Source organism: Anneissia japonica, unplaced genomic scaffold (genome assembly GCF_011630105.1).
Source record: "Anneissia japonica isolate Jap-2015-1 unplaced genomic scaffold, ASM1163010v1 scaffold287709_len1912824_cov184, whole genome shotgun sequence".
In the NCBI taxonomy this organism is placed as follows: domain Eukaryota; kingdom Metazoa; phylum Echinodermata; class Crinoidea; order Comatulida; family Comatulidae; genus Anneissia; species Anneissia japonica.
The window spans coordinates 1,344,162-1,370,962 of record NW_022751466.1 but is presented as its reverse complement, the minus strand read 5'-3'; the positions used below and the strand labels follow the sequence as shown (position 1 = coordinate 1,370,962).

The 26,801-nt window shown below is 35.7% G+C and overlaps 2 protein-coding genes across 2 annotated transcripts in view; one reads left to right on the top strand and one right to left on the bottom strand.

Annotated features, from left to right (window-relative positions):
- The window catches only part of LOC117121677 (ankyrin repeat domain-containing protein 29-like), a gene marked incomplete in the record, with an annotated part of 24,024 nt that extends 16,865 nt beyond the window's left edge, over nucleotides 1-7,159 (bottom strand). The window contains 2 exon segments of the mRNA XM_033266951.1: nucleotides 2,536-2,646; nucleotides 6,614-7,159. Coding sequence (XP_033122842.1) covers nucleotides 2,536-2,646; nucleotides 6,614-6,625 — 123 coding nt within the window.
- Nucleotides 7,160-7,736: 577 nt separating this feature from the next.
- The window catches only part of LOC117121722 (protein EFR3 homolog B-like), a 41,978-nt gene continuing 22,913 nt past the window's right edge, over nucleotides 7,737-26,801 (top strand). The window contains exons 1-13 of the mRNA XM_033267006.1: nucleotides 7,737-7,850; nucleotides 11,025-11,101; nucleotides 12,194-12,321; nucleotides 12,973-13,123; nucleotides 13,920-14,041; nucleotides 14,502-14,645; nucleotides 15,370-15,495; nucleotides 16,234-16,448; nucleotides 16,946-17,125; nucleotides 19,341-19,610; nucleotides 19,772-19,929; nucleotides 23,660-23,821; nucleotides 24,862-25,021. Of these exons, the coding sequence (XP_033122897.1) occupies nucleotides 7,844-7,850; nucleotides 11,025-11,101; nucleotides 12,194-12,321; nucleotides 12,973-13,123; nucleotides 13,920-14,041; nucleotides 14,502-14,645; nucleotides 15,370-15,495; nucleotides 16,234-16,448; nucleotides 16,946-17,125; nucleotides 19,341-19,610; nucleotides 19,772-19,929; nucleotides 23,660-23,821; nucleotides 24,862-25,021 (1,900 nt within the window). The 5' untranslated portion in view covers nucleotides 7,737-7,843. The remainder of the gene's footprint in view (nucleotides 7,851-11,024; nucleotides 11,102-12,193; nucleotides 12,322-12,972; nucleotides 13,124-13,919; nucleotides 14,042-14,501; nucleotides 14,646-15,369; nucleotides 15,496-16,233; nucleotides 16,449-16,945; nucleotides 17,126-19,340; nucleotides 19,611-19,771; nucleotides 19,930-23,659; nucleotides 23,822-24,861; nucleotides 25,022-26,801) is intronic.

Sequence of the window (26,801 nt, the reverse complement as noted above, 5' to 3'; positions counted from 1 at the left end):
CCCACACCCTCGAGATCTGTAATCAAACTGGTCGTTGCATGCAACTAACCACGTGTGTCTAATCGCGGTTTAACGTATCTTTATGCAACCAAGCTCTAGTAAACTCGACAAACCAGTATCCACTATTCACGCTTCGTTACCACTAGTAACGAGTTATCAGCACATTCTGTTGGACTCATATTTGTTTTATCCATATTTGTGTATTAAATTCGTCTTTAAAACTGCATGCAACATTACTTCTAATTCCATCATTCATACACTGGCTATTAGCCAGATCATTACACGTCGTACTGGCATTTTCTCCGGTTCTGTGCACGCATATTTTGCAAAAATCGAAAATAGGATACAACTTGATAAATACTACACCATACCTTGATATACAATCGTAGAAAGCATTACTTGTCCAGGGAGACGGTCACTTACTTGCAGTATGGGTCCAAAAATTGGTATAGTTTTTCTAGCCAGCGTTAACTATGCATAAACCAGGCCATAATACTAATTGCTTTATGTACCGTATTTCCAATCAGTCAAGCATGGAGAAATTAATTATCACACCACGAATAAGTAATGAGTCCAAAATCAATGTTAAATCAAGTTCTTTAAAAATCAGAATCATCGGGACTCCAGGCTATCGCGTTTGACCATACTCTTGAGTCTATAGGCATGCCCCTGTGTTAAAACTTCATTCGCTTACAAACGCTTAAATATAACGTAACCCATAAAACGGTACGCAAAATGACTGATCGACAAGTATGATTAACTAATTTTTATATTCCAAAATACCCGCTTGATCGTGCTTGTAGGCCTACTGTAGGCAACAATATGTAAATCATTCGTGAACCGCAAACTTGGCCAGCGATTAATGAATATAATGTTCACCTAGACATAGGCCTATTACGATGTTCAAAGCTCTGGCTACACCATCAACTGTTACACCTTTTTTTTTTATAAGAACACATTTTAAAGAAAAATGAGGCTGAAATTGCTTAAAAATTAAGAACAAAATAAGAACAAATTGAGGCTCAGGTAAAATGTCAAATGAAATTTTTATTTAAAAAAACATCAAAAACCTATAGGCCTATTTGTACCTTAAGTTCGGTAGGTGTGATTATATAATACTCTCTATAATACAGTACAGTAGGTGTACCTCCTGTCAGTTGGAACCATTTTTAGCACAGCCTTTTTTCTCGGGCCATTTTTTCCAGGCCTTTTTTTTCAGGGGCAATTTTTCGAGGACGACTTATACCTACATTCCGGTACAGTACCGTGTATACTGTAATACTTTTAAGTTTGAAAAGTGTGTAAAATAAGAACAAAATAAGAACATTTTGAGCCTGAAATCGGCCAAAAAATAAGAACACTGAGCCTGGGCAAAATTTTACTGGTTCTTATAAAAAAAAAAGTGTATGTGACAAATTTGTGTGGTGTCCCCATATAATATTATGAGCATGACGTCATATTGCACCCAAACAGATATTTGTCAAAACAAATGTGATAGTGTGGACAGCTTAGACCTACATTCAAACAAATCTCACATTGAAAAACTCAAGATCTCTTTGTAAAATCGGGACGCCTTCAAAACCTTATGATGAGACTGTTTCACTGTCTCCGACGACGCACTTGTGAAGTCTAGGCCTACCACATGGTTATGTGCCTTAGTAATTAAGACTCGTTGAGGTTTGCTTAAGTAGAAGTGGGTATGTGCAATCGATAGTAGATAAATATCATTACATTCAGAAAATATAATGTCAATCTTCTATGTTTGAATGACGAAGGCTGTTTCCAGAACATTAAGTTACTAATAGAAGACCATGTGTGTAACCTTTGAGATTCAGAAATCTATTGAATACCTCTCAAATTTCTATTTAGTGGAAGCTTCGAGAGGTCCGCCTTGCCTGTACTCCAACGAGGCCACTCAAACTTCGCCGTCAAGCCTCTGTCGCGCAAATATTATCTCTACAACTGTGGCAATTGCCGTGCATCTTGCGCACCATGGTAGTTGAGTTGTTTTGTATTAAGTGTCGATGAAAATACAGGTGCAGCCGACCTTTCGTTATAGTAGCTGCGTAATGGAATTTTGGAAAGTGCAATTATCCAGCCTACTGTTAATATTTATTATCATCCTATCGTGATATTTTCGTGACCTATCCTACATAGCCTACCACCAAAACCATAACAGTATGTTTGAATCGTGTCGTTTCAAAATGGACCGAGATCTATATCTTTAATATTTGACGTCATCATTAATTTCGAACCTGAAAGAAATCTATTCATCCTCTTACAACTGCAAGTACTGTGATATTTGCCTGTGATTGGCTATGATGGAGACAGAGCATTTCATGACGCGCGGGAGTAGGGCCTACCATTAGGCAAGACGCACCATTAATGGCGTGATTTCACAAGAAAGACTTTAATAAGGAGGTAGATGTACATACTACACTCAAAATCGCAGTATTATCCTAAGAGTATATAATTCAGTTTCTATTGATTTTTTCAAGCATCTGTCATTGCTTGCATGATGCCTGTGGTACTGACCTTGTCGCAGCAATCAACGTGGACTCTTCCAGCTTCGAACACCTTTCGTAACTGTTGCAAATCGCCCTTGATTGCAGCCTCGTGTAACTGCTGGTCCCACGGGGATTCCTTCTGAATACGAATAGAAAAAAAAATACATTATTAATAGCCGGAGGAAAATGATGATCAAACCATTGTTTGGTCAGACGAGAGTATTTGGTACCGGTTGACCGGGTAGTTCAGACATAAGGAACCCTCAGGGGAGAAAGGTACTGTCGAGCTTAGCTAGACCACACCTCGAGCACCTTGAGACTTCTGTATAAACGTTATATAACTAACTTCATTACATTACATTATTGTTGCTGATATTTATTATTATCATTATTAGGGCTATCATACTATCATCATTACTACCATTACACTTACCGTCTTCCTCCTCCTCACCACTCTCCTACTTCTCCTTTCATTATTATCATTTATTATTATTATTATTATTATTATTATTATTATTATTATTATTATTATTATTATTATTATTATTATTATTGGTCTGCCTGACGGGATCCAACCTCGACGCCGATCCGATGTCCCTGAAGACGGAGAGGGGGATGTCTCCGACACCCGTACACCCCAATTCCTGGATTAAATCCCCGGGCACCCTGGATGCAAGCTTTACATGACTCCTGACAGCCGAATTGATTTAGCAACCTAACATTGCAATTGATTGCGTACACAATTATGATATCGCTGCGGGCCTACACATATAGGACAGGTGACGTCATTGCGTTGACAGGAGTTGCTATACCTTAATGACCCTACGGCGGTATGGCAGGGACAGTATGGTCTATTGATGACCTCACATCACAAAGACATATTTCAGTGAAATAATCAATGACATTACTATAAATTTAATTCAACATCATACAAAAAAAAAAACACAAAAAAGCAAACACGGTAGTAGTTCTATCCTGTATGTAGCGAAGTTATTCATCTAATTAGATGATACTGAAAAACAATAAACACAGGCTACTACAATATCATTAACATACAACGTTTTTTATTTCTTCAACAAATTCACAAAAAATTGAGATATTTTTTATATATATATATATATATATATATATATAATACTAATAATAATAATAATATTAATAATAATATATAATAATAATATAAATAGGCCTATAATAAAAGCGTAAACTCTAAATCGTCTTGCGGCAATGCATATAATTTTTTTGTTAAAATATATATAATGTAGTACAGTGGGGTAATAAATAATATAAAAATTAGTAGCCTAAATCATCTTGCAACACTCAAACGTTGACCCAGATAATATAACTGCTCCGTACGCTAAATAGATGATATAGGCCTTATATCACCATAAGATTAACTCATTCATCCTTATGGTCCACTAAAACTAAATGTGAATGGTGTAATAAGCAAGCGTTACAAACGCTAATCTTTTGCCGGAGACTACTGCGGTTGAATTGAACTCATCCGCGCCGACCGACACACGAGATACGATACTCACGCTGATCATGATTGCCATATTCGGGGCTGTCATCAAAAGGTCCATATACTTATGCAATGGATGTTATTATAGGATCAGACCCACGTCATGTGCGTATATAGGAAAATATACAAATGATACTGTACTGTACTTAACTCATCCTAATTCTTTGGCCTATTCTCTATACAGTGTAGAAGGAGGTATGCAAGAATATCATATTTTTTATATATACAATATCATCACATCAAACAATCTATTGCCATTGCCTTATTTGGCCGTTCCTTTTTCGGACAAGGAGGCAATTAATAATAATAATAATAATAATAATAAATAATAATAATAATAATAATAATAATAATAATAATAATAATAATAATAATAATAATAATAATAATATAAGATTATTAATAATTATAATAAGTGGGATTTGTAAAGCGCATAATACAGAGGTTTCTAAGCAGCGCTAGATATTTGAAAATTCTTCAAGATTTCAAGAGAAGGAGACTCTCGGACAAATTACGCAAATTCCACACATTGGGAGCAGCAACCGGGAATGCTCTTTCCCCATCGTTTTCCGAGTACGACACGGAGGGACAAACAAAGTGGATGAGCTAGTTGTGGATCTTAGAACTCAGAACAAGTGGTGGAGCGAAGATTAATCAGGTTGGACATGATGGTGATTTACTATTTAATGATTTAGGCCTATAGGTGGGTAACCAGTCAGTGACGGCACTACGGGGGTGGGAGAAAATAGAAAATGTTCTTGCCCCCCCCCCCCACAAAAAAAGGGAAGAAAAACCACAATTCGTCGGGAAGAAAAACAGAAGTATATTTTCTACATATTAGTAGACTATCTATCCATAAAATCGATTAAATAAGCCTCTAAAACCCCTAAATCCTTGGACCACTTTCAGAACATTTTAATCGATGCCCGACCACGCCCACTTTGCTCTCAACGGGAAATTTCCCGAACTAAAATTGTATTGATTCACACCAAAAATACTTACTAATACCCCCAACTTAGGCCCGCCAAAAATATTTATCCGGCCTGCGACACCAGAAAGATATATTTTGTCCGCCTTGGTTGAGGAAGAGGGTGACATTGCTACAAAAGTGAAGACAATTTACTTTGTTTTTCCATGGGCAAATTAGCCACTTAATCCCAGAACTTCGTTATTTACAAGTAAACCGTCAGAATTAATAGAAATATTGATGACGCAATATTTTTAGTGAAATTAGGAGTGCCGTCTAGATTGGAAATGTTAACAAGAGTGGTCTATGTTTTGCCTTATCTTAAGTATCGCCTATAGTGGCATGATATGGGGGAAGAAATGTAAGTGGAATGCTAATGCTCTAGCATTTAGTGAGGCGCTAGCTTGGAAAAATAAAGTTTGACCGGGCCTACCAAAGTAATATAAGTTGATTTTTAACCAGTGGTGTCGCCAGCGAGGATCCGTTAGTGGGTGATTTTTATAGAGCGCTATATTAAGAACCTATATTAATTATTATTGTTATTGTTAAAGGACCTCAGCTGGGGAAACCACGGACTTCGCCCCGCTATGGAAAAATCAAATAATGTCTTTTGGGGAAGAGTGTCGACCCTCCCCTGGTCCCAACAGATTGGCACCGGACAACCAGCTTGTGTAACGAGTTTATAATAATGAGATCGATCTGCTGATAGCCCGGTCTTTACTTACAGCAGCAATAATTGAATATGAAATTAATTTACTGTCACGAATCATCACGACAGTTTGTTATACGAAGCTGCAGGCCCTCGTAGCGGGAACTGATAGTGTGCGGTTCAAAGATTATCGTTGTCAAAATATGATCTTTCTAGTTACCGGTATTGTGTTCGGGGGCGAAGCACAATAACAAAGAGTTTGATTGTGAAGTGGCCCTCTCAGGCAATGATATGGTTCGTTTGGCGGCAAAAGGTTATTCCCCAACCAAAGGACGGCCGCGTAAACGGGCTTTCTGTTCGCATGGCGATACTTCTACTTTTATTATTAATATATGTATTATGTATACATAGTCTGCATTTTAGTTGCAGTCGTAATTATGAAACGATTCTGGATTATCAATCGAAAAGGTTTCACGTACTGACCTTGTATACACAAAATAAACAATTCACTACACAGGGAGCTTCTGTATAGAAACCTAAAAGCGGCAACATACAGTATGACTTCGAAGTGTCGGAGTCTCTTAATGACAATAGGCCTATATATATCACAACAATTTCAGTACGGGTATTATTAGGAACTGGCCTATGAAAGGAAGGCGCGTGCATGTTACGTCATACGGCACCAGCTACGTGTGTGGTCTCCATCCCCCACCTCCAGCCCACGTGGATGTCTATCAAATTATATGAAATCGTGTGACCTGATACTAGTGTAGGCATAAAGACCCCAACTGCAATGTGTTCATGACTAAACTGAACAAATGATTCTTGCTCACAAATAACGAAATGCGCCGCGTGAGTGTGTGACGACGACCAGACCTCAACCTCCTCCTCCGTCGTACGTGCGCACCCTTTTGGCAAAATGCCAATTTGAAACATACTGTGTAAAACATCATAATATAAATTATTACCTTTGAAGACATATCAAAGCGGTCAGGATTATTCCGTTTAAAAAAATAAAAATCACAAGGCCACCGGAAGGAAGCAAACTCCGTCTTTCACCAACAGACGGCTCGCCCCCGATGAATTACAGACGACGAACAATACCTACACGACGGCCAGACTTGACAGTCCGTCTTTTAAGATCCACATGATTGTAGTTCATAATCCACACTCAGTAGCTATTCACGGCCGACTGTGAAGTGTGCTGCTATTTTTCTCATAAGTATAAACACTCACATAGAGGCATCCGACTCATCTGCAGCTTATGAATGATTTATGGTAACAAGCAGTGTATTGGCATTGCTTGTAGAAGATCAGAAAACACGATCTGATTGTCAACCGTTCTTTTTGTAAAAATTTCAGTGTGCTCCGACACAATCTATCGTTTGATTGTCATTCAGTGTTTCCCGTAATTAGGATCGGGCTCATTATTTCCCTGTTCCTGGGAATCTAATTTTAGTTGCGCTAGAGTAACTCGACACAAACCTTTATCGCTAATCATATGAATTATTCACTATCATTCTGGTTCCCGAGCGCACGAACATAAATTAATTAAATGTACGACAATGGCCGTATTCGACTGATCGTTCTTTGTTAAACCACGCCCACCTGCGCAGAGTTGTAAAATCTTACTTATTAACGAAGACGATCAGTCGAATAGAAAACTTGTAAATACTCGACAAAACAAAATGGCTGCATAGTTACCACGATACAAGCTGCGTAATCAGGATTGCTTCGGCTTGTCGCAATATGGATTTTTCGTAAAAGAAATGTTTTCATCCAGTTTTTGAATTCTGTTGGGCTACAATTTAATATTTTTTGACTTCATGTGGTGTGGGTAAATATTATAATTTTTATTTTCTTAAATTTAATCTAAATTATATTAACGCAAATGATGTTTTTAATCTGACCACTCGCCCATGTTTGTTTTGGTCACGTGGATAACTTAACGCAGATTAACGCACTCTGGTTACGTTAATTTTCGTTGTCAACGAAGTCTATTTTACGAACCAGTCGAATGAAAATAATACTCAACGAAAATTTGTAGTCAACGAAATGAGCCAGTCGAATATGCCCAATGAAATGCGCAGGGATTGTACAGAGGGCGACATAAATGTATACAGATTTTGTTGTGTGGGGTATTCCTGCAAGAAAGCCGTGTTGTCATTTTTCTACACTCTGCCGAGTTTAACTACAAAATGCCGGGTATTTATACATAGTTGGTCATAATAAAATAATTTAAGCACTTTATTTTTTCGTGTAGCATATTATTAATATTTTGCGTAGGCCTAGAGCTTAGGCCTAGGGGGCTACGCCCAAACTAATCAATAAGAGGGATTCCGCCTAGGCCTTAGTTTAGGCCTAGGATTTTATCTAGGGTGGGGGCGAGGCTAGGCCTAGTAGTAGTAGTAGTATAAGCTAGCATAGCCATAGGGGCTTCTTCTTCTTCTCGAGTCACTACGTAGCTAGTGTGTATGCTATATCTTGCTGTTTGTTAGTTTAGTTAGTGTGGTAGAAAAAGAAGGATTCGCAGGTAAGATACCTGACATGGCTGATGGTCCGCGACGTAAACGCTACATCTGTGGCTGGAGAGACAGACGGGGGTTTATTTTAAATGGACTGGTACACTGGGGTAACATCCTGCTCTTCTCGAAGGATGTACTGGGTTCTTTAAAGTGAACATGAGCCAATTGTGTACACTGGACCTACGGTTTACTGTACTGTAGAGCCTTATCCGAAAAGACTTGTTCCACCACCGGAACCATAGGCGAGCGTGCCATTCGAACCAGCGCCGATGTTTATTATATTATTATTTCTGTATGTCACGGTTCCCCTGTCTTAACCGCTTGGCCAGTCATTCGCTAGGGCCTAGAATAAGCTTTAACCCTAGCCTAGGCCAAGGGAGGAAATGGCCCAGCGGTGGGTATTGGTTCGACATGACCAAGTGGGTTTTAAGTCTGGAAATTCAAGGGGGGTGGGGGGAGGGAGGATGTTTGCCAGAAAAGAGGGGGGTTTGCTAGAAAAGGGGTTTGCCCGAACCATGACACCCCCGGCTACAGGCCTGGTTGGAGTCTGTCTTCACTGATCATTACAAAATTGCTTTAATGAATAAATAGGCCTAGCGAGACTATTCTTATAGTGTAACAATAACAATAAATTAGGCAGTGGCTGTTGTAACACAAGTCTCAAGCCGTGTTCACATATTCATATTAATTTTGACCAAGATGAAGGATAAATCTACCTTTGTCAAATTGTACTACCATTATTCATACTTGTAGTATAAATACAGAGGTTTTGAGCAAAGAACTTATAACAGTAGCGGAAGAATAAGCTGCTCCTTACACAATTCGCATTAAAACTGATGGAAAGTCCGCACTCCTACAAGTGGGGGACTATTTGATGGAGTGGAGAAACTTAAACAGAAAACAAAAAAACTTGATCAGTGAATATAATAATGGACCTTTCTGCTAAGCTCCGCCCCTTGGATGTGGTTGCTAAGGTCCCACAAATCATACGCGGACCCATGCATACTGTATGTAAGACAACACATGTGTTTGTGAGGCGCGAGCATATTTTTAGCTCTCTGCTGATTAGTCATTTGTTAAGCTTGATTGAAACGGAAAGGTCTATTACGTAAAAGCAAAGGCACCACCGTGATGGTAATTTTAAGATCTAGTAAAGATATTGAGCATGCGTGATCCATTTATTTGTTGATACATTTCTGTAAAAGTATGCATGGTATTAGTATGTCACATCACATCGTACAACCACTGGTTGAAGGATATAAAAGCCTGTTGTTGCCAGGTTGTTGCTAATGAAAAATGGTTAATGGTTAAAGATAGATACCAATGCGCAAAACCAAAGGTGGGGGGGGGGGTGGAACACATTGGTTTGTCATGTCAAAGGGGTCCATTGCTGAGTGATCTCCTTCTCAATAATACCTCCTTGCTTTTACGGAAAAAATTTCAGTGTGAACACGACTTTACTGTAGAGAAATAATAATAATAATTGTCAATTTATATAGCTCTATGCACTTTACAGCATGGTGTGGGATAAATTATTAAAAGTTTCACCTAAAAAAAGAATAATGAATAACAATAATAAATATTATTATATGATTGCTATGTTAAATAAATAATTTGAAAATACAAAATTTTATTTACTTTTTTTTCATCTATCTAATTGTTATATATTTAATTTCTTAGTCTTATTACCGTACTTACCTTTTACTGTTTGTTTTTCATGTCTTTTCTTCCCTTAATACCTTTATTTTCTTTCATATTTACGATCTGTCTCTCTTTTCCTTTACTTCCCTGTAATTTATTTCTTTACCTTTTCTTCCCTTATTCCCTTTTCCTCCTTTAATTTTTCTACATCTTTTCATGTTTTCCGTTTCCTTTTCTTACCTTGTACAGTATTTTCCTTTTCTTTCTTTTCCACATTTATTTTTCTTTCCTTTTTCTTTCTGTACCTTTTCCTTTTCTTTTCCTTTTTCCTTATCCTTTCATATCCTTTAATTTCTTGCTTTTATTTTTCCTTAACACCTTCCTTTTGTCTTTCTTTATCTTCCTTTCCTTTATTTATTTTCCTTTCCTTTTTCTTTAATTTCCTTTCGTATTTCTCCTTTCTTTTCTTATTCATTTCCCCCTTTTTTTCAAATTTCTTTCTTTATCTTTTCATTTTCTTTTCCTTTCTTAACCTCGTTTTCATTCTTTTTCTTTTCTTTCTTTCCTTTCGTTTTCATTTTTTCTCCTTTCTTTACCCTTTCGTTTACTTTCTTCTCATTTCATTACCTTTTTTTTTTTTTCTTTTCCTTTATTAACCTTTTCAGTTTCTTTCTTTTTCTTTTCTTTCTTTCCCTTTCATTTTCTTTTGTTTTCTTTTCCTTTCTTTACCTTTTCGTTTTCTTTCTTTTTCTTTCTTTACCCTTTCATTTTTTTTTCATTAAAAATAAATTACGTACGGTATAACAAACTGACTTTACACTCACTAAGGCGTTTGTCAACAAGGACATATGCAGTCAGAGTTCATTTAAGAGACTGGTGGTTATCCACTGACAATGATAGGTAATTAGAATATGCTGAATGTATAATTGTATATTCCTACAGTATAGTAGGCCCAGCAATGGTGTAGGCTGGTTTTATTCTTGGGTGGTGGGGGGAAAAAGCCTGGAAAAGTGCAAAAATTGAGGATGCAAAAATAAATACCTGTTCAAATGAAAACTTAAATGTCATACTGTACCATTGTAACCCACTTAGTGGAACTAATTTGCTGTTATAGAAGGGAGTGCTTCCACACCTCAAGCCTACACTCATGTCTTGCGTAGTAGAGGTAGGTTAATGGCTGATGGTTATGAACCAAATAAATTCTCTTTTTTAGGCTGCTGTCATTGCATTCCAGCATGCAAGCCACACTACAAGCGACTTGTGGATAGCATCTTCCCTGTCAACCCAGAGGTATGAAATACATTGTACATTAGGCCTTATATTAATATGCAATTATAGTCAAGCCGAAGGATCAATTATTTCCTGGGCTGAAGACAATTTTGGAAGGAAATAGCGACTCCTAAGACTTCTCTTTTCTGTAAGGTTCGAAATGTCTTGACAATATTTACTTTATTTTAAGTCAGTCACTCTGTTTTATAATATATTTTAAACACCTGCTTGTTGTAGTGGTGGCCATTTGCTGTGTGATATGCTCAGTGCATTAACTGCACATGTGTATTCGCTGTGCGTATGAGAATGATTTGCTATGCTAGCATACGCAGTGACACAAAAAATATCAGGCACTATATCGATATATTGCCTGGTCAGAGATAGGAAAATTTACATGAAAATGAAATGATGACGTCACAACTGACATATAAATGCTAACTATTGTAGTGTGCATTTTACTAGTAATTGATTTTTTTTTCAGCATCTTTAATGAAGGTAAAACCCAATCAGTGTCAAGACACTGTTTTCAACTAGGATCCTCGAACAAGACATTTTTTTTTATACATAAACCAAGTTTCATTATAAGGGTTAGAAAATGGAATTGTTTTTGATCGCGAGAGAAAATCCTGTTATTGTGACAGGATTTGAACCCAAGACCTTGGGTTTGGAAAGCAAGCATCTTCTTAACCACCAAGTTATTCAAATCAACTCATATTTAAATTACTGTCCAATTACCACTGTTTGCTTTTTGCTGTTTGGTAATCAACGGAGAATTTATTAGCATTCTACCCAATTGTTGATATTGTAAATGAATTATAAATTTGAATTTATTGTGTATTCTTTAATAATTAATTAGTGATTGTTCAGTTCAATTATTAACATTTTATGAACTTTCTTGATGTTTTATGACGTATGTCTTTTTATCATGGTATATTTTGTGATATTTGACTAGATTTTTTTTTTCCTTTTTGAAACCCTGTGTATGTTGAAATTGGGTTTTATCTTATATAAATAGATTACTTACTTTACTTACCATATCCACCTGACATCACAATAATCAAACTGTCATAACATGCATTCTATTGATTAACTTGCACCATCTTTTTACTTCAGGATGAACTGGTTCGAAGCCAGATGGAGAAATTGACATTCTATGCTGTTTCACATAATGAAAAGCTGGACCGAATTGGAACCTACCTATGTAAGAGGTTGAGCAGAGACGTGTATAGAAATAAAATAGGGTAAGTACCACTATCAGGCTAATACAGTATTGACAAAATTACCATCAATAGAGGTCAGTATTACTTGGTCTGTAATTTTTTGTTTTTCAGCTTTGCAACTGAGACCATAAGTAAAACTTAATGCTTATCCAGTAGCAGTGCCAGATATTTCCATATAAGGGGTAAAAGCTTTCTGACAGAGGGTCCAAGTTTCCTGATAAAGAATTTCCAAGTATCTCAACAAGGGTCCAAATTATCTAAGCCCCACAATGTTTAGAGCAAATTTCAGGCATGGGAAAAAAATGCCTCCAACCATGAATATTGTCTCAGTAAAATGTCTCCAGCACTAAATGTTATCTGTACACTACAGCCGAAACAGTTTTTAATTTTTTTTTCCAGAAATGCATCCGGGACATCCATGATGCCTCTGACCATCGGTTGCGCGATCGCAGACTTTTTCCAGGCCTTGCAAATTTTAAGAATAGCCACCTAGATTCACGGAAATGGCACTTTTAATTAAAGATGTGTTGTAAAATAATTAATGTCTTTCTCAAACAGGGGTTCATATTTCCCCTGTACCTTAATGAAATTTGCACTGACAATGCCACTCTTCATAGTTTCCTCTTCTCTATCATGCCAAGTATTAATCATAAATTTGTTGGGTTTTTTTAGACACGTGATCATCGCAATGCAAGCTCTGGATGAACTCTTGTTAGCCTGTCATGCTCAAAGCCTAAATCTCTTTGTAGAGAGTTTTCTGAAAATGGTCTCTAAACTGCTGGAATCTAACAACACAGATCTGCAAATTCTTGGTGGCAGCTCGGTATGTTGAACAAAGAATCAGATTATAATTGTTTTCATTTTTATTACCGGTATTCATTTTTATTGTCATTGTCATCATCACTATCATCATCATGATCATCTTTATCATCCTCATCCTTATGTCAGTATCCTCTTCCATATCATTATTGTAACAATCAGTGTCATCATTAATCATCTTTATCATCACCATCCTCATTATCAACATCCACATCACTATTATTTATCAGCATTATTAACACTCTCACCACTACCACCACCATATCATCATCATCAGCACCACTAACATTTCCAGGGTTTAAGCTGTCATTAGCCAAATAACCAAAACCTAATAAGTGTTGAATTTTGCTAAATATTTTCATTCCGAAAAAGCTAATGGAATTGAAACTATCATTGCATATATTCTTTTGTTTTGGACTAATCAAATTTCTATTTGGCTAATTATTTTCATACCGTATTAGCCAAATTGATAAATATTTTTTTTTTGTCATCTTAAACCCTGCATTTCAGGGGCGGACTTCGGGACCCCTGTCCCCGTAATAGAGTAAAAAAAAAAAGAAATTAATGATCGTCTAAAACACCTATTTCCGGGTGTTTATCAAACAAAACTTTCCCAAGGGCATGCCCCAGACTGGACCTACTAGGGTAGTATTATATCTTGATCGCCATCCCCCCCCCCCTCTAGAGGCACTTCTAAAAATTCAGGAGCAAAAATGATAATACTGATAATTTTCTCATTTTGTGGTGTGAATATTCTTAAAACTTAAAATAAACAGTGAGATTTTTTGTGTCATCCATAGTTTGTCAAGTTTTCGAACATAGAAGAAGATACGCCGTCCTATCATCGTCGTTATGATTTCTTTGTTTCAAAATTCAGCTCTATGTGTCACAACAACAGTGATAATTTAACGCACAGAAGAAGGTTAGTTCTAGAAAAACGAAATCCTAACGCATTGTGTCGGTGAATCCAATGATAATGAATGAATTCACCACAAGATTTAAGGTTTTGATGATATTGAATGAGAGTGCTCAGTGCTGATGATAGTATACATATTGTACATACAAGTAGTGGTTGATTCAATCGTTTTTGCAGTGCATACATAAGCAGCATTTCAGTTTAATCCTAGCTAGGAAATTTGAGTCTGGTCTCTGGGGATTCATGACAGCCTGAGTGCATAAAAGCTTTTTATGCACTATACAAAGTTGAATTATTACATTACATTATATGCTTTTAGCACTACCTGCTCTTAAAAAAAAGTTTACTATATTCTTTTTTGTTCTCAAGATCCTGAATCTTGACCCTGAACTCAAGGTTGAGAGGTGATAAAAATTTTATGATGATAGCGATGATATTTGACAAGAAATTCAAACTTTTTCTGCAGAATTCGAGTGACCGGTCTGAAAGGGCTTCAAGGTGTTGTACGTAAGACTGTGACGGATGACCTCCAGGTCAACATCTGGGACAAAGCACATATGGATAAGATAATCCCATCCTTCTTGTTTAACATGCAAGAAGCATTTGAGAGGTGATTTTAACACTCCAGCTAATCATTATTACCATTAATTTATGTACACACTTTCAAACTGCTGTGTGTGGCAATTTAGTAAAATACTGTTTGGAATATTTTTTCTGATTTACAGCCTTTTAACTACAAAAATTTCAAATCAATTACTTACAAATTATATTATTTATGAATTGCTTACTTAATGAAGAAATATTTTCTTGTTCTATTTTTTAAACAATAAGCAAATTATTTTTGTATTCTTCAAAGGAAGCAATTCAAATATAGAATTGTATTTATTGAGTATCTGAGCTGAGCACAGGCAATATTATTTATATTTCTTTATTTATTTGTTCTTTATACTGGGCTACCTACTCAGTAAAATGTTACTGTTCCCCCAGAGGGCCCAGTACCCATGAATAACAACACGAATATATTAAGAAAACATTAGAGTACAAAAATGATGAAACAGAATTACCTACCCCTGTATTCCAAATATGTGTAATTGATCCTCAGATAAAAATAAACCTGCTGGAGCTGTTTTAAGGGGTCTGCTTTCCTATTAGTAAATGATGATTCATACTTTTTGTAAATTATAAAATCGTAATTCTCCTTTTATTCTGTACTAAAAACATTAATTCTATAATAAGCTTTGGAATTTTCTGTTGCCCTTTTCTGTTTCAGTACCAAAACAGTTAAAACAAAATTAAATTGATCTTAAACAATTTGTATGTATTGTTGGTTTTAGACATGATTCACCTGCGCAGGAACTGTCTGAAGAGCGTCCTCATGTGTTAGCAGAAACTTGCCTCCGAGATGTTATGTGTAGAGCTGCTTATGGGAACATACATTCTGTACTGAAGCCAGTTTTGAGGTAAAAATGATGAGATGCTGTTTATGAGAATGACGAATGTGTGGATAATGGTGATGTTTATTGGATGGTGATAATGGTGACAAAGATAATGGTGGTGGTGATAATGTGGATGATGATATTGAAGATGGTAATGATGTTGTGGATGTGTGTGAAGATAAGGGAAATGATTCATCCCTATGCCAACAACTAAACCATCTGGTCACGATTTCCCACAAGCACACTTTCAACTGAACAGACTAAGGTCTGGACACGGCCAGGACAATGCATTCATGTATGCAGCGAATCGGGCTCTCCGATGCAAATCTGTGCCAGAATTGTGAGTTTGAGTGATCTACTCACATAGTCCAGTGTCACTCGCTCGGTTGGAATGCTCAGCGATCTTGCTATAATCAGCTGCGATTTCAGGGCTTGGCTGCAAGTCCAAAAATTTGGCTTTTAGTGCAATTTGTGTACAAGTATTTTTTTCATATCAGAATATAAATGATGATGATGATGATGAGGTTGAGGTTGATGATTAGGATGAGGATGATGATAATGCGGATGATAAAAGTAAGGATAGTGGTGATATAGATGTTGATGATGAAAACGATGGTGGCAGTTGCAAGAATGATGATAACACTAGTGTAATGTTGGATGCGGATGTTGTCGATATGTAAATGAATATATCGATAATTTTCTGTTGATTTTTTCTAACACACAATATACAAAATACTTATTTATTTTGCTTTGTTTTGACAGACACATGGACCTGCATGAGCTCTGGGTTCCAAACACCTTTGCTGTGAAAGTGTTCAAGGTGATAGTGTACTCAATACAGTCGCAGTATCTTTACGTTGCTCCTCACTTCCTTCTGCTCCACCTGGACGAGAACGCCAAGAGTAGTCCGGTAATGAAAACGAGCATTGTGGAAGTACTCAAGGCGACAGTTGCCGTGGCCGCAGATGGCGCTGTGGGTGAGTGCCCATCCTGAAATGTCTTTGTCTTTGAACACAGCATACTTGCAGATGATGATACTTCCCCTACATATTGTACATGACTATAAAATGCTTAAAAAGATGTGCTTCTCTATATTTCTATCATCAAAATTTATTGTACCACCATTGAATATTTTCAAGACAAAATAATCTTCCTGTATCGATTATGAATTAGTTATATATCAAATGGAACAAAAACAACTTTTAAAATGAAAATATTTTACTTTTTCTTTATTTCTAATATTCCAGTGTAACTGTACTAATTTGAAAATAATAATAATAATCTAGTACACAAGTATTGAATTTTCAGAAGTTTGTATCTGTTTTATTTTGTGCATATGCCAATTTTTGGAAGAGCCCCACTCTATAGGGATTTATTTATCAGAGTTTATCGCATTTTTTTTGTAACTGTTTTATATTGAAATGAAATTCATACAATTTTTGAAGCCTTACTGAAACATGTACGTTAATCATAGGTCCCTCAATCCTGGAAGTATTCAACACTCTTCTGCGTCACCTGCGTTTGTCTGTGGACCAGCGTATGTCCGGTGGAAACCAGTCTGTGATAAGCGTAAGCTCCAAGCAAACGTTGGATAGACAAGGCTATAATGAGAATGAGGAAATTGTCTTTGAAGAGGCCATTATTGATACGATAGGTATTTCATCTCTTATAATCCCACTACAACTATCTGGTTCACTTTTTTGTACAGTTTTTGTTTCATATCCATTAATTTAAAATCTTTTTCATAGAAACTGCTAATCCAATAATTGTTTGTATTTTTTTTATAGACTGATATAAAGAATTTGAATTCCCATGATATGTAGCCAATAAATCATGTTGTATTTTTTGTGAATGCTTACCTGGATAAACTGACTAATTACCGTACCTGTTTTCACAGAAACAAGAATTCCCCTCAAAAATACAATGGTACAGACACCATGCATGAACATCCCAGAAACCCAAAACATCATTCTTTTTTAGAAAGACATTTGCGGGTCACTAATTCATGTGTCTTCTGTTAATACTCACCTGGGTAAACTGACTAATTACCTATCAAACGAGAATACCCCCTCGAAAATAGAATGGAACAGTCGGCCCCAGGCACCATGCATGAACATCGCAGCAACCCAAAATGTCATCATTCTTTTTCAGAAACACATAATGTGATAAGGCAATGCTGACAGCTCTAAAATGTTCGCTATGTTGTACATACTCTGATGTAAAGCATTTCCATATTTAACTAATAAATTTCCTTTAATTACTGATCCAAAAAGCTTGCCTTCTGGTTGAAATATCTTGACTTTGAGCGATCTAGATTTTTGAATATCATATGTGGAACATCCCAGAAACCCCAAAATATTTCTTTCTTAGAAAGATATAATGTGATAAGGCAAGTTCGACAGCTCTAAAATGTTCGCTATGTTGTACATACTCTGACGTAAAGTATTTACTTGTGTAGCCAATAAATTTCCATTAGTTACCGATCCAAAAATCTTGCCTTCTGGTTGAAATGTTTAATTTTTGACCGATCTAAATTTTTGAATTTCATATGTAGAACATCCCATATGTAGAACGTTCGCTATGTTGTACATACTCTGACGTAAAGTATTTACTTGTGTAGCCAATAAATTTCCATTAGTTACCGATCCAAAAATCTTGCCTTCTGGTTGAAATGTTTAATTTTTGACCGATCTAAATTTTTGAATTTCATATGTAGAACATCCCAAGAACCAAAACATCATTATTATTTTATTCAGAAAACATTTGTAGTAAGACATGTCTGAAGGCTTTTACGTTTTTGTGATGTGTAACCAGTAATTACAGTTTTTCCTTTAATTACTCATCCAAAAGCTTCACATTTGGCTAGATAATAATCATTTAATAAGATTATAATTTTCTGCCAATCTAGTGAATTTCAGACTTGTATAACTGACCTTGGATGGATAAGACTGTGTGAACATAAGAATTTTCTGTCTACCCTACCATAAATATTCTGGCTTTTAGTTCTTTTTTTTTTAATTCTTTAGTTTCTTTTTGTTCACATACACCACAATGGTTAGTCCTATCAAGCCATTATATTGAGCCAAGGTCTCCTATTGTCCTCTGTGTAAATATAGAACTTGCTACCATTCTTGGTCTGGCTTTGTTCAAGTTCATTTTATTCACACACAGCACAAATTGACTAGTAACAAAGCTTACTTCTTGTGCTGTGTACAGTATGTGAACATTGAAGAACTTGCAACTATTTATAATTTGGCTTACATCAATTTTATCCATATTATTATTATTATCATTTTTAAAAACAGGACAACAGTTCTTACTTTCATTATAGGTAAAGCCTGTATTTTATTAAAAAAATGACCCCAAGTTTCGGTAGTATGCTCCTAAAATTATCAGTTGTAAATAATGTATTGCACGCAGGTAATCTCTTATGTATTGGGAAATCCATGCCACAAAATCGAGCTTAACTATTAAACAAAACACTGTTTTGTTTAGTAGTTTAGTAGTCTTAATAACAATTAATCATTTATTGATTCTGTTATTTCTTGTTCTTAATTTCTAAGTGGAAGCAGTTTAGCGCAGTGGGAATGGTTTGGTGTCTGAACCGTGAAGTCAGGGTTTCAATCCTCTGCTTTCGAATTTGTCCCCGAGCAAGGCACTTAATCTACATTGCTTTAGTCTACCCAGCTGTATCAATGAGTACCTATGGTGGACAAGCGTCCCACCCAGGAGGAGTATTACACTCTCATCCCCTTCACACCACAGAAACTGGATATAATCTCCAGCCCTTTGGGCCCTAGTTGCTCGGCAAGGATTTATTATTTTTAAAAAATATTTAATTGGTAATATTATTTGACATCCAAATCCAGGTGCTTTTGCAATGATTCTCCCAGACTATCAGAAAATTGAGATTATGATGTTCATCATGGGCAAAGTTCCCAGCCCCAAGTTTAATGAGGACATGGACGATGCTGCCGTCGTGCAGCCCTGCAATGGCATCGGAGATCAGCTACTGCAGAGTATGCTTCTAAAGAGCTTACTGGAAGTCGGAAACAAGTACACAACAGGCAACATGGCCGTAACATTCCCAGCATCCTTCTTTCAACCTCTACTGAACATGTCATTGGTTACTGATCCAGGTATGAATTGTCAAAAAATTTGCATACTAAATTTGCATATACAGTAGTCTTCATTCTGTCATTTTTAGCTTATAAAAATAAACAATTCAGCCATTCATGAAATTTGTTTTCCTTTTTAACATTGGTTTATACATCATATGAAACACATTTTATTTGTCCAGGCATCCGTCTAATAGTCCAGCAGATATTACAGACCCTTATTGATCGTCATGACAACGTGGATAAATTACTAGGTAATCGACCAATTCCAGATGACATTAAAAATCTTGGACTGAAGGTGGAGAAGACATCACGACAAGATACCATGTTTATGCGAAAGGTAAATAGAAAACTGCAAATAATTTGTTACAAGGATCACCTTGTCAGGAGTTGCATGAATGATTTGCCCCCATTGTGGTTTAGGCTATGTTTATACACGGCAGCTAACGGTTAGCAGAATCCAGATAAATAGCATACGTGCTCTCCATTGTGTTCATACAAAAAAATACCCGATCCAGATATCAAGAAGGTGACGGTGGGATTAATGGCCAATACGAAACTGGAAATTGGAAATATGCGTACGTCTGATTGGTTAATGATAGAAAGCACTCAACTTGCTTACCAATAGAGCTTGCTAACTGTTAGCATATCAAGATCGTGGTAAAGGTTAGTGCTAACTGATCGGGCGTTCTGACATGGGTGTGAACGGTTAGTTCCCGATTCAGATACTAGGGCTCTAGTGTGAACATAACCTTAGTCTCTCAGCCTTAGAGTTCAGGGTTCAAAATTTTTTTTTCCTTGCCATTTTAAGCTCTATCTACAGTATCAAAATTTCTTTGACAAAGAACTGTTGTATGCCCATATATAGTCATGATGTGCCTAGCGAGTCGAGTGGCCATGCGGTATGGCAGGGGCGCCGCTAGCTACAGCCTTAACAGCTGCACTGGTTCCAGCTGCTCCTCGCCCAGGGTTTGGTTGGTAGAACCAAGCATTCTCGGATAAGGACTTAAAATGGAGGCTCAGTGTATACACCTGGCTTGTGTGCACTTTAAAGAACCCATTGCATCTTTCGGAAGATTAGAGGGTTAACCCGATGCACAATGAGGCTGCAAGTTATGGGTTATTCTCCTACCTTTACCTTCCTTTACCTATATATGGTCATAATGTGATGTCGTCATGACCATATTTGGGCAGTTACTTACATGTTTTTGTCTAAATCAGGTGGTTTGAGCCACTGTGTGTGTGCACTGAACCGATGAGATCTTTAGCTCCCCGGTTCAATTCCCATCGCTGCCTATCCTTGTGTTTCAGCTGGAGGGCCGAAATACAAGTTACGATAGTGCACCGTCTTTCGGATGAGACGTTTAAGCCCTTGGTCTTGTGTGCAATATGGCCCATGTGCATGTTAATGAACACAGTACACCCTTTGAAAAAGAGTAGGAGATTATCTCGCGGTGTACTGTCCAATTCACCACCAGAAGGATCCCGAGACAAGTCTTCAGACTTCCTGCGTTATCCTTGGTGTGATTCACACCGAAAATACTTATCTTATCTATAAAATTTGATAGTCTGGACAGGGCCTTGGAGCATAATGCCCCTTTCACACACTGACAATGTTTGCACTCCCGAGAGCGACCTTACTGCTTACCCTATTGCATTAGCGCTATTCCTTTCAGTGTCATGTAAACAGATTTGTTTGAGTTTTTGCGCAGAAAATTGGGCCAAATAAAAAAAATTATTGTGTTGGCCACACCCAATTGACTCAAAATGTACAAAATTGAGGTTCAGCATTTTAGTCTTTTTAATGAGCTACAAAGGCTGGAATATGCCTATCGTGCTGGACGGTAGGCAATGTGATACAGGGCCGTAGCCACGAGAATTAAAGTAGTCAGGTTGCGAGCGAAGCGCGAGCACAAATGATTGGGGCTAGGGGGCCTCCAAGAGACCCAGGTCGGGGTTCAGGGTTCCGGGGCCATTAAACCATTAAACTGTAATATTATTGTAAACCATTAAACTGTAATATTATTAACATTAAGCCATTAAACTGTAATTTATTATTAAAAGGCCAATCAACACATAACATAAAACATGTACATATCAAAATTATTATGTTTAATTTTTCCTCGTCGGTGCTTGCATAAAACGTGATTTGGATCTAACATGTCACGTGTATAATGATATTGATACTGTACAATATTATGCTAAACATTTACAGAGTTGACTTCCTTATGTTGTGGTCATATTAGACTGTAATATTATTATTAAAGAAGTCCATTCAACAAACAACATAAAACATATACATATCAAAGTTATTAGTTTAAAGTTCTCATGTCAGTGCGTGCATAAAACGTAATTTCCTAAAATTTGGATATCTGAGATTGACAGACAAAATTCTCTATAATATACTAGTTTAACGAGTGGACTTCCCTGATTTAAGGAAATATATGTGTATATTAAGATACGCAAAGTTTAGGAGGTTAGAAGTTTAAAAGAGGGGACTTCCTTATGTTGTGATCTTATTAGACTGTAATATCATTAAAAACCATTCAACAAAAAACATAAAACATATCAAAATTATTAAGTTAAACTTTCTACTTCGGTGCATGAATATAATGTAATTTTGGGATATGAGATTTACATAGCATTTGAGAATGTACTGAATATAAAATCTTAAATATTTTACATTTTAATCAGCAATCTATCAGAAATACGGAGATTGGTTATACTGTAAAAAGCCTTCTGAAACACTGCAATACTAAAACTGGGATCCAACAGGCAGTGAATATTCCATTTTGATTTAGTGTAGATGTTTTTTACATATTTTTATTTTATTTGAATTCTTTTTATTTTGTATGATTCATATGTTATATTTTCCACCGACAGATAAATGAATGCCTGAACTGATATTTTATGGGTTTCATATTACTTTCTATACAAAACAGATATCATAAATCATCTATTGTCCGACTGCGACAGTGTTATGAAATCATTTTGCTCTTCAATATAGATTTGATCTTCTGTTGTATTTTTGTGTATTTTTTACTTTTTAGGCATAAATGCATTATTGGTTCAAAAGAGAAAAAAATTCCTACCGACCTACCGATTTTTCGGATTTTCCCAAAACATAGCCAATACAAGAATTTTTTTTTGGCCTTGCTCTCTGCTCAAGGATAGGAGGATTATGTGACTGGCAAATGATGAAGTATCACTGATTTTTAAATAATCATTATGGTAAAGGAAATTAATTAACCCAATAAATCTTTTACCATTGTGAAGCTAAATGTAATAAAATATAGGACATAATTATATAATAATATTTAAAAAAAATCATTTTCTGCCACTTGTTTCAGGTTTCATGATAAAATGTCACATTATTATAAGTTGCAGTTCGCTATAACCTGAATAAATATTATGGCTTTCATATAACAATTCTTTTTTTTTTGCTAAAGCGTTGTCTACACTATCACATTTTCTCTGACAAAAACCGTTGGCTGCCATATTATTATTTTTTTAATTATTTATATAATTTATATAGCGCCTTTTCTTGGCAGATACAAAGCGCTTCTTTTCCTGGTCATTGGTTCATATGCTTTAAGTGTTGCTGCTGGTTATCAGCGCAGCAGCAGGCAACCCCACCAGGTACCCATTTATACTCCAGGATGGACAGAAACAATTGCTCAATTACATAAGCGAAATGTATAGCGAGGGATTGAAACCCCTTACCTCAAGGTTGGGAAACCAAACCATTCCCGCTGTGCCGATATATGGTCATAATGTGACATCATCGTGACCATATTTAGGCATATCACATGCTTGGACAGGGCTTAACATGAATCATTGCAAGAATTTTCAGACTTTCTGTAGATTGTGATAATTTTTTTTTGTTTTTGATATTATTATGCAATATTATTATTTTATATTTAATAACTATATAGAATATTGATGCTTTACTTTTCTGATAATAAGAGGAAAGTAAAGTTTAGAGATTAGAAATTGAAATAGAGTAGATAGCCATCAAAATTATATTATTAAATTTCTTCACTTTATTCAGCTGTTTGTTTATGTTTTAGAATGGGTCTGATATTTATTGGCATTTCTATGAGAACATGAGCCAGTCCTCAAACACAGTGGAACATTTTGAAGCAATGTACTGCACACTTGCCCTGTTGCTTATTGAGCTGGGAGGTGATGACATAGTGGTGGATCTCATCGGCCTTGCCCTAGGCCTACAGGTAGTTCAAACTCACCACCTTTTAGAAGAACTTAATCTAAAATGTTTTACATTTTAGGTCCATAAAATTTATTATACCTATAAAAACAAGCCTCTGGGCTTATAGAGCTATCACCTGCTTTCCATGTACTACATGCTTGCTTGTCTGCACATTGAGCTGGGAGGTAATGACACAGTGGTGGATGTCATCGGCTAATGCTTGCAAATAGCTGAAACTCACTTAATTTTGGAAGATCCTGACTTTAATGTGTGGAGTGGAGCTGAATATCTTGGTAGTTAAGGGCCCTGGTTTTTCTCACTACTAAAAAGAGCTTCACTCCCTAAGTCTTGTAAAGAGACTTAGTTTCCTTACTGTTGGATGTGAAAGGTAAACAAATTAAAATAAATAAACAGTTTATCAATCCCATAAATTTAAATATTACATATTTATGCATTAGATAACAATCAACATTTTAAGAATATATTCTTTCTGTGTTGAGCTTGGAAATATGATTAAGTATTTATATTTCTTGTTTGTATGCAAGTAAGTTTTTTAGAACAAAAATTTGAGTGAGAAAATATTTTGTTGCCAATTAGCAAATGCCATATATTAATCCTGTTTTTTTTTTAAATTTATGTATCTCATGAATTGACTGTTAATCAATGTAAAGTTTTTCGAAGTATCTGTAATAGCAAAAATTTATTTTTTTTTAATGCATGTTTTATTGAAAGTTTATAGTTATTTAATATTCATAAATGAGCTATGTTTTTATTTAACTTTTTATTTTTTTTTAGATTTTACAAAAGTATATCTTTAAAGAAGAGTTTATAGCTGTAATAGTTCAAAACAAGAATTAATATTAAACCCATTAATTTCAAAGTGGTTAAATTAGTAAAAATTTAAGAAATATAATAACATATTATTGTATAAATAATTCAGAAAATGCTCATCAGCTGTAAGGAGAGAAGAGACTCTCCTGAGGATATTGTTAAGTAATTTTTTGAGCCACATAAACGTTGTCTACATTGTACATGACTTTTGTCTTATTTTCTTCTGCTCAGGATCTGGCTTGTTCTGATGTCAAACTCCCTGCCTCCCATCGCTGCTGTATTCATGCGCTGGTAGCTCGGTATCTCCACCTTATTGCAGAGCTCTCGGCAATTCCAGCACTCCGCCAACATGTGAGGGCGGTAAGTAAAGACATTGAACTTAAAGGGAGAAGTTTACCAATTTTTTGAAATTCTACATGTGATGAGTAATTAAAAAAAATTGGGTATTTTGTAGCGGAGTATACAAAATCAGTTCCCAAATTGTATTGGTATATCTCCTTTATGATGTCATGATGATCTTGATGTAATGATGATCATGATGTCATGATGTTCATGATGTCATGATATAAAATTGGTAAACTTCTCCTTTAGGTGTAATGCTGATCAATTTCTGTAGATGAGTATGTTGTCATGATGATCTTTATATCATGATAATCATGATGTCATGATGATCATCGTGTCATGATATAATATTGGTAAACGTCTTATAATGTAAAATGCTGATCGAATTTCCGTAGATGAGTATGATGTATTGATGATCTTGATGTCATGATTATGATGATCATAATGTCGTGGTGTCATGAGAATTTTGACAACCTGATGACCAGTGGTAGCTGCATAAATTTACAATGGGCCTATCTATTAATTGGTTTGGCACTGCAAATTGTAAAGTTGCAATGTTATAATTATGACACTGGTTGTTGTTCTGAACACTGATTTTCCCCCCTTCTATTTCATGTGTTGTTATGTGCATTGTAAGTAAACATATGCGAATTATTGAATTGAACTGAACTCTCGGCAGGCTCATTAGATTTGTTCAAGGTTATTACTGGATCACATTCCCTTCTCGTCGTAAAAGTCAAAACATTGTGAAATTCTTTCACCTGAAGAAGTGTACTGAGTACATTAAAATCCTATGTTTTAGTGAATATTCAAGTCTTAAAATGCTGTGAATGTTTACACTGATAACAATACTGTTTTTTAATAGACTAGAACAGCTTACCATGTTTATGTTTAACAAGGAAAAGGTTTATAAGTGAATATTCAAGTCTTAAAATGCTGTGAACATTTACACTGATAACAATACTGTTTTTTAATAGACTAGAACAGCTTACCATGTTTATGTTAAACAATGAAAAGGTTTACAAGTGAATATTCAAGTCTTAAAAGGCTATGAACGTTTACACTGATAACAATACTGTTTTTTAATAGACTAGAACCGTTTACCATGTTTATGTTAAACAATGAAAAGTTTTACAAGTGAATATTCAAGTCTTAAAATGCTATGAACGTTTACACTGATAACAATACTGTTTTTTAATAGACTAGAACAGCTTACCATGTTTATGTTAAACAATGAAAAGGTTTACAAGCTCTACCAGTGCTTAGATTCACCACAACTCCTTAATACATGAAATTTGCCATGTGCATGAAAAACCCTTGGTTACAGATCTAGTGAAAGTCGATTGTTTTTCATTACTATTTTGTAAACATTTCATTAATATGAATTTAATGCAATATGAGACTTTTTTTTTTTTTTTTTTTTTTCTTTTCATTTTATCCTATAAGCCTATTTATGTATCTTGGTCTGCTAACTGAACATGTTGTCCCATATCACATAAAAGTAGAATAAATATGAAGTAAACCTACTCATATTCACATTTTGTAACATAATATTATTAATAGCAGTAAGTCAAAGGTGTGTGTTGATAATTCCAGATGCAGCTGTGTGTCTACACATATTGTGTAGATGGATTTTATTTTGCTACTAAAGTAGCTTTTTGTATTGCAAAATAGCCATTCTATTCACTTACAATGCTTCACAGCATAACACTGTAATGGATTTGTAAGGATTGTTTTGATCTCTGTTGGACTCCACAGCATAAACTATTAGATGTTGGTCTAATTGGTCTATGCCACTATAGTATTGTTGATATTGTACAATATACATA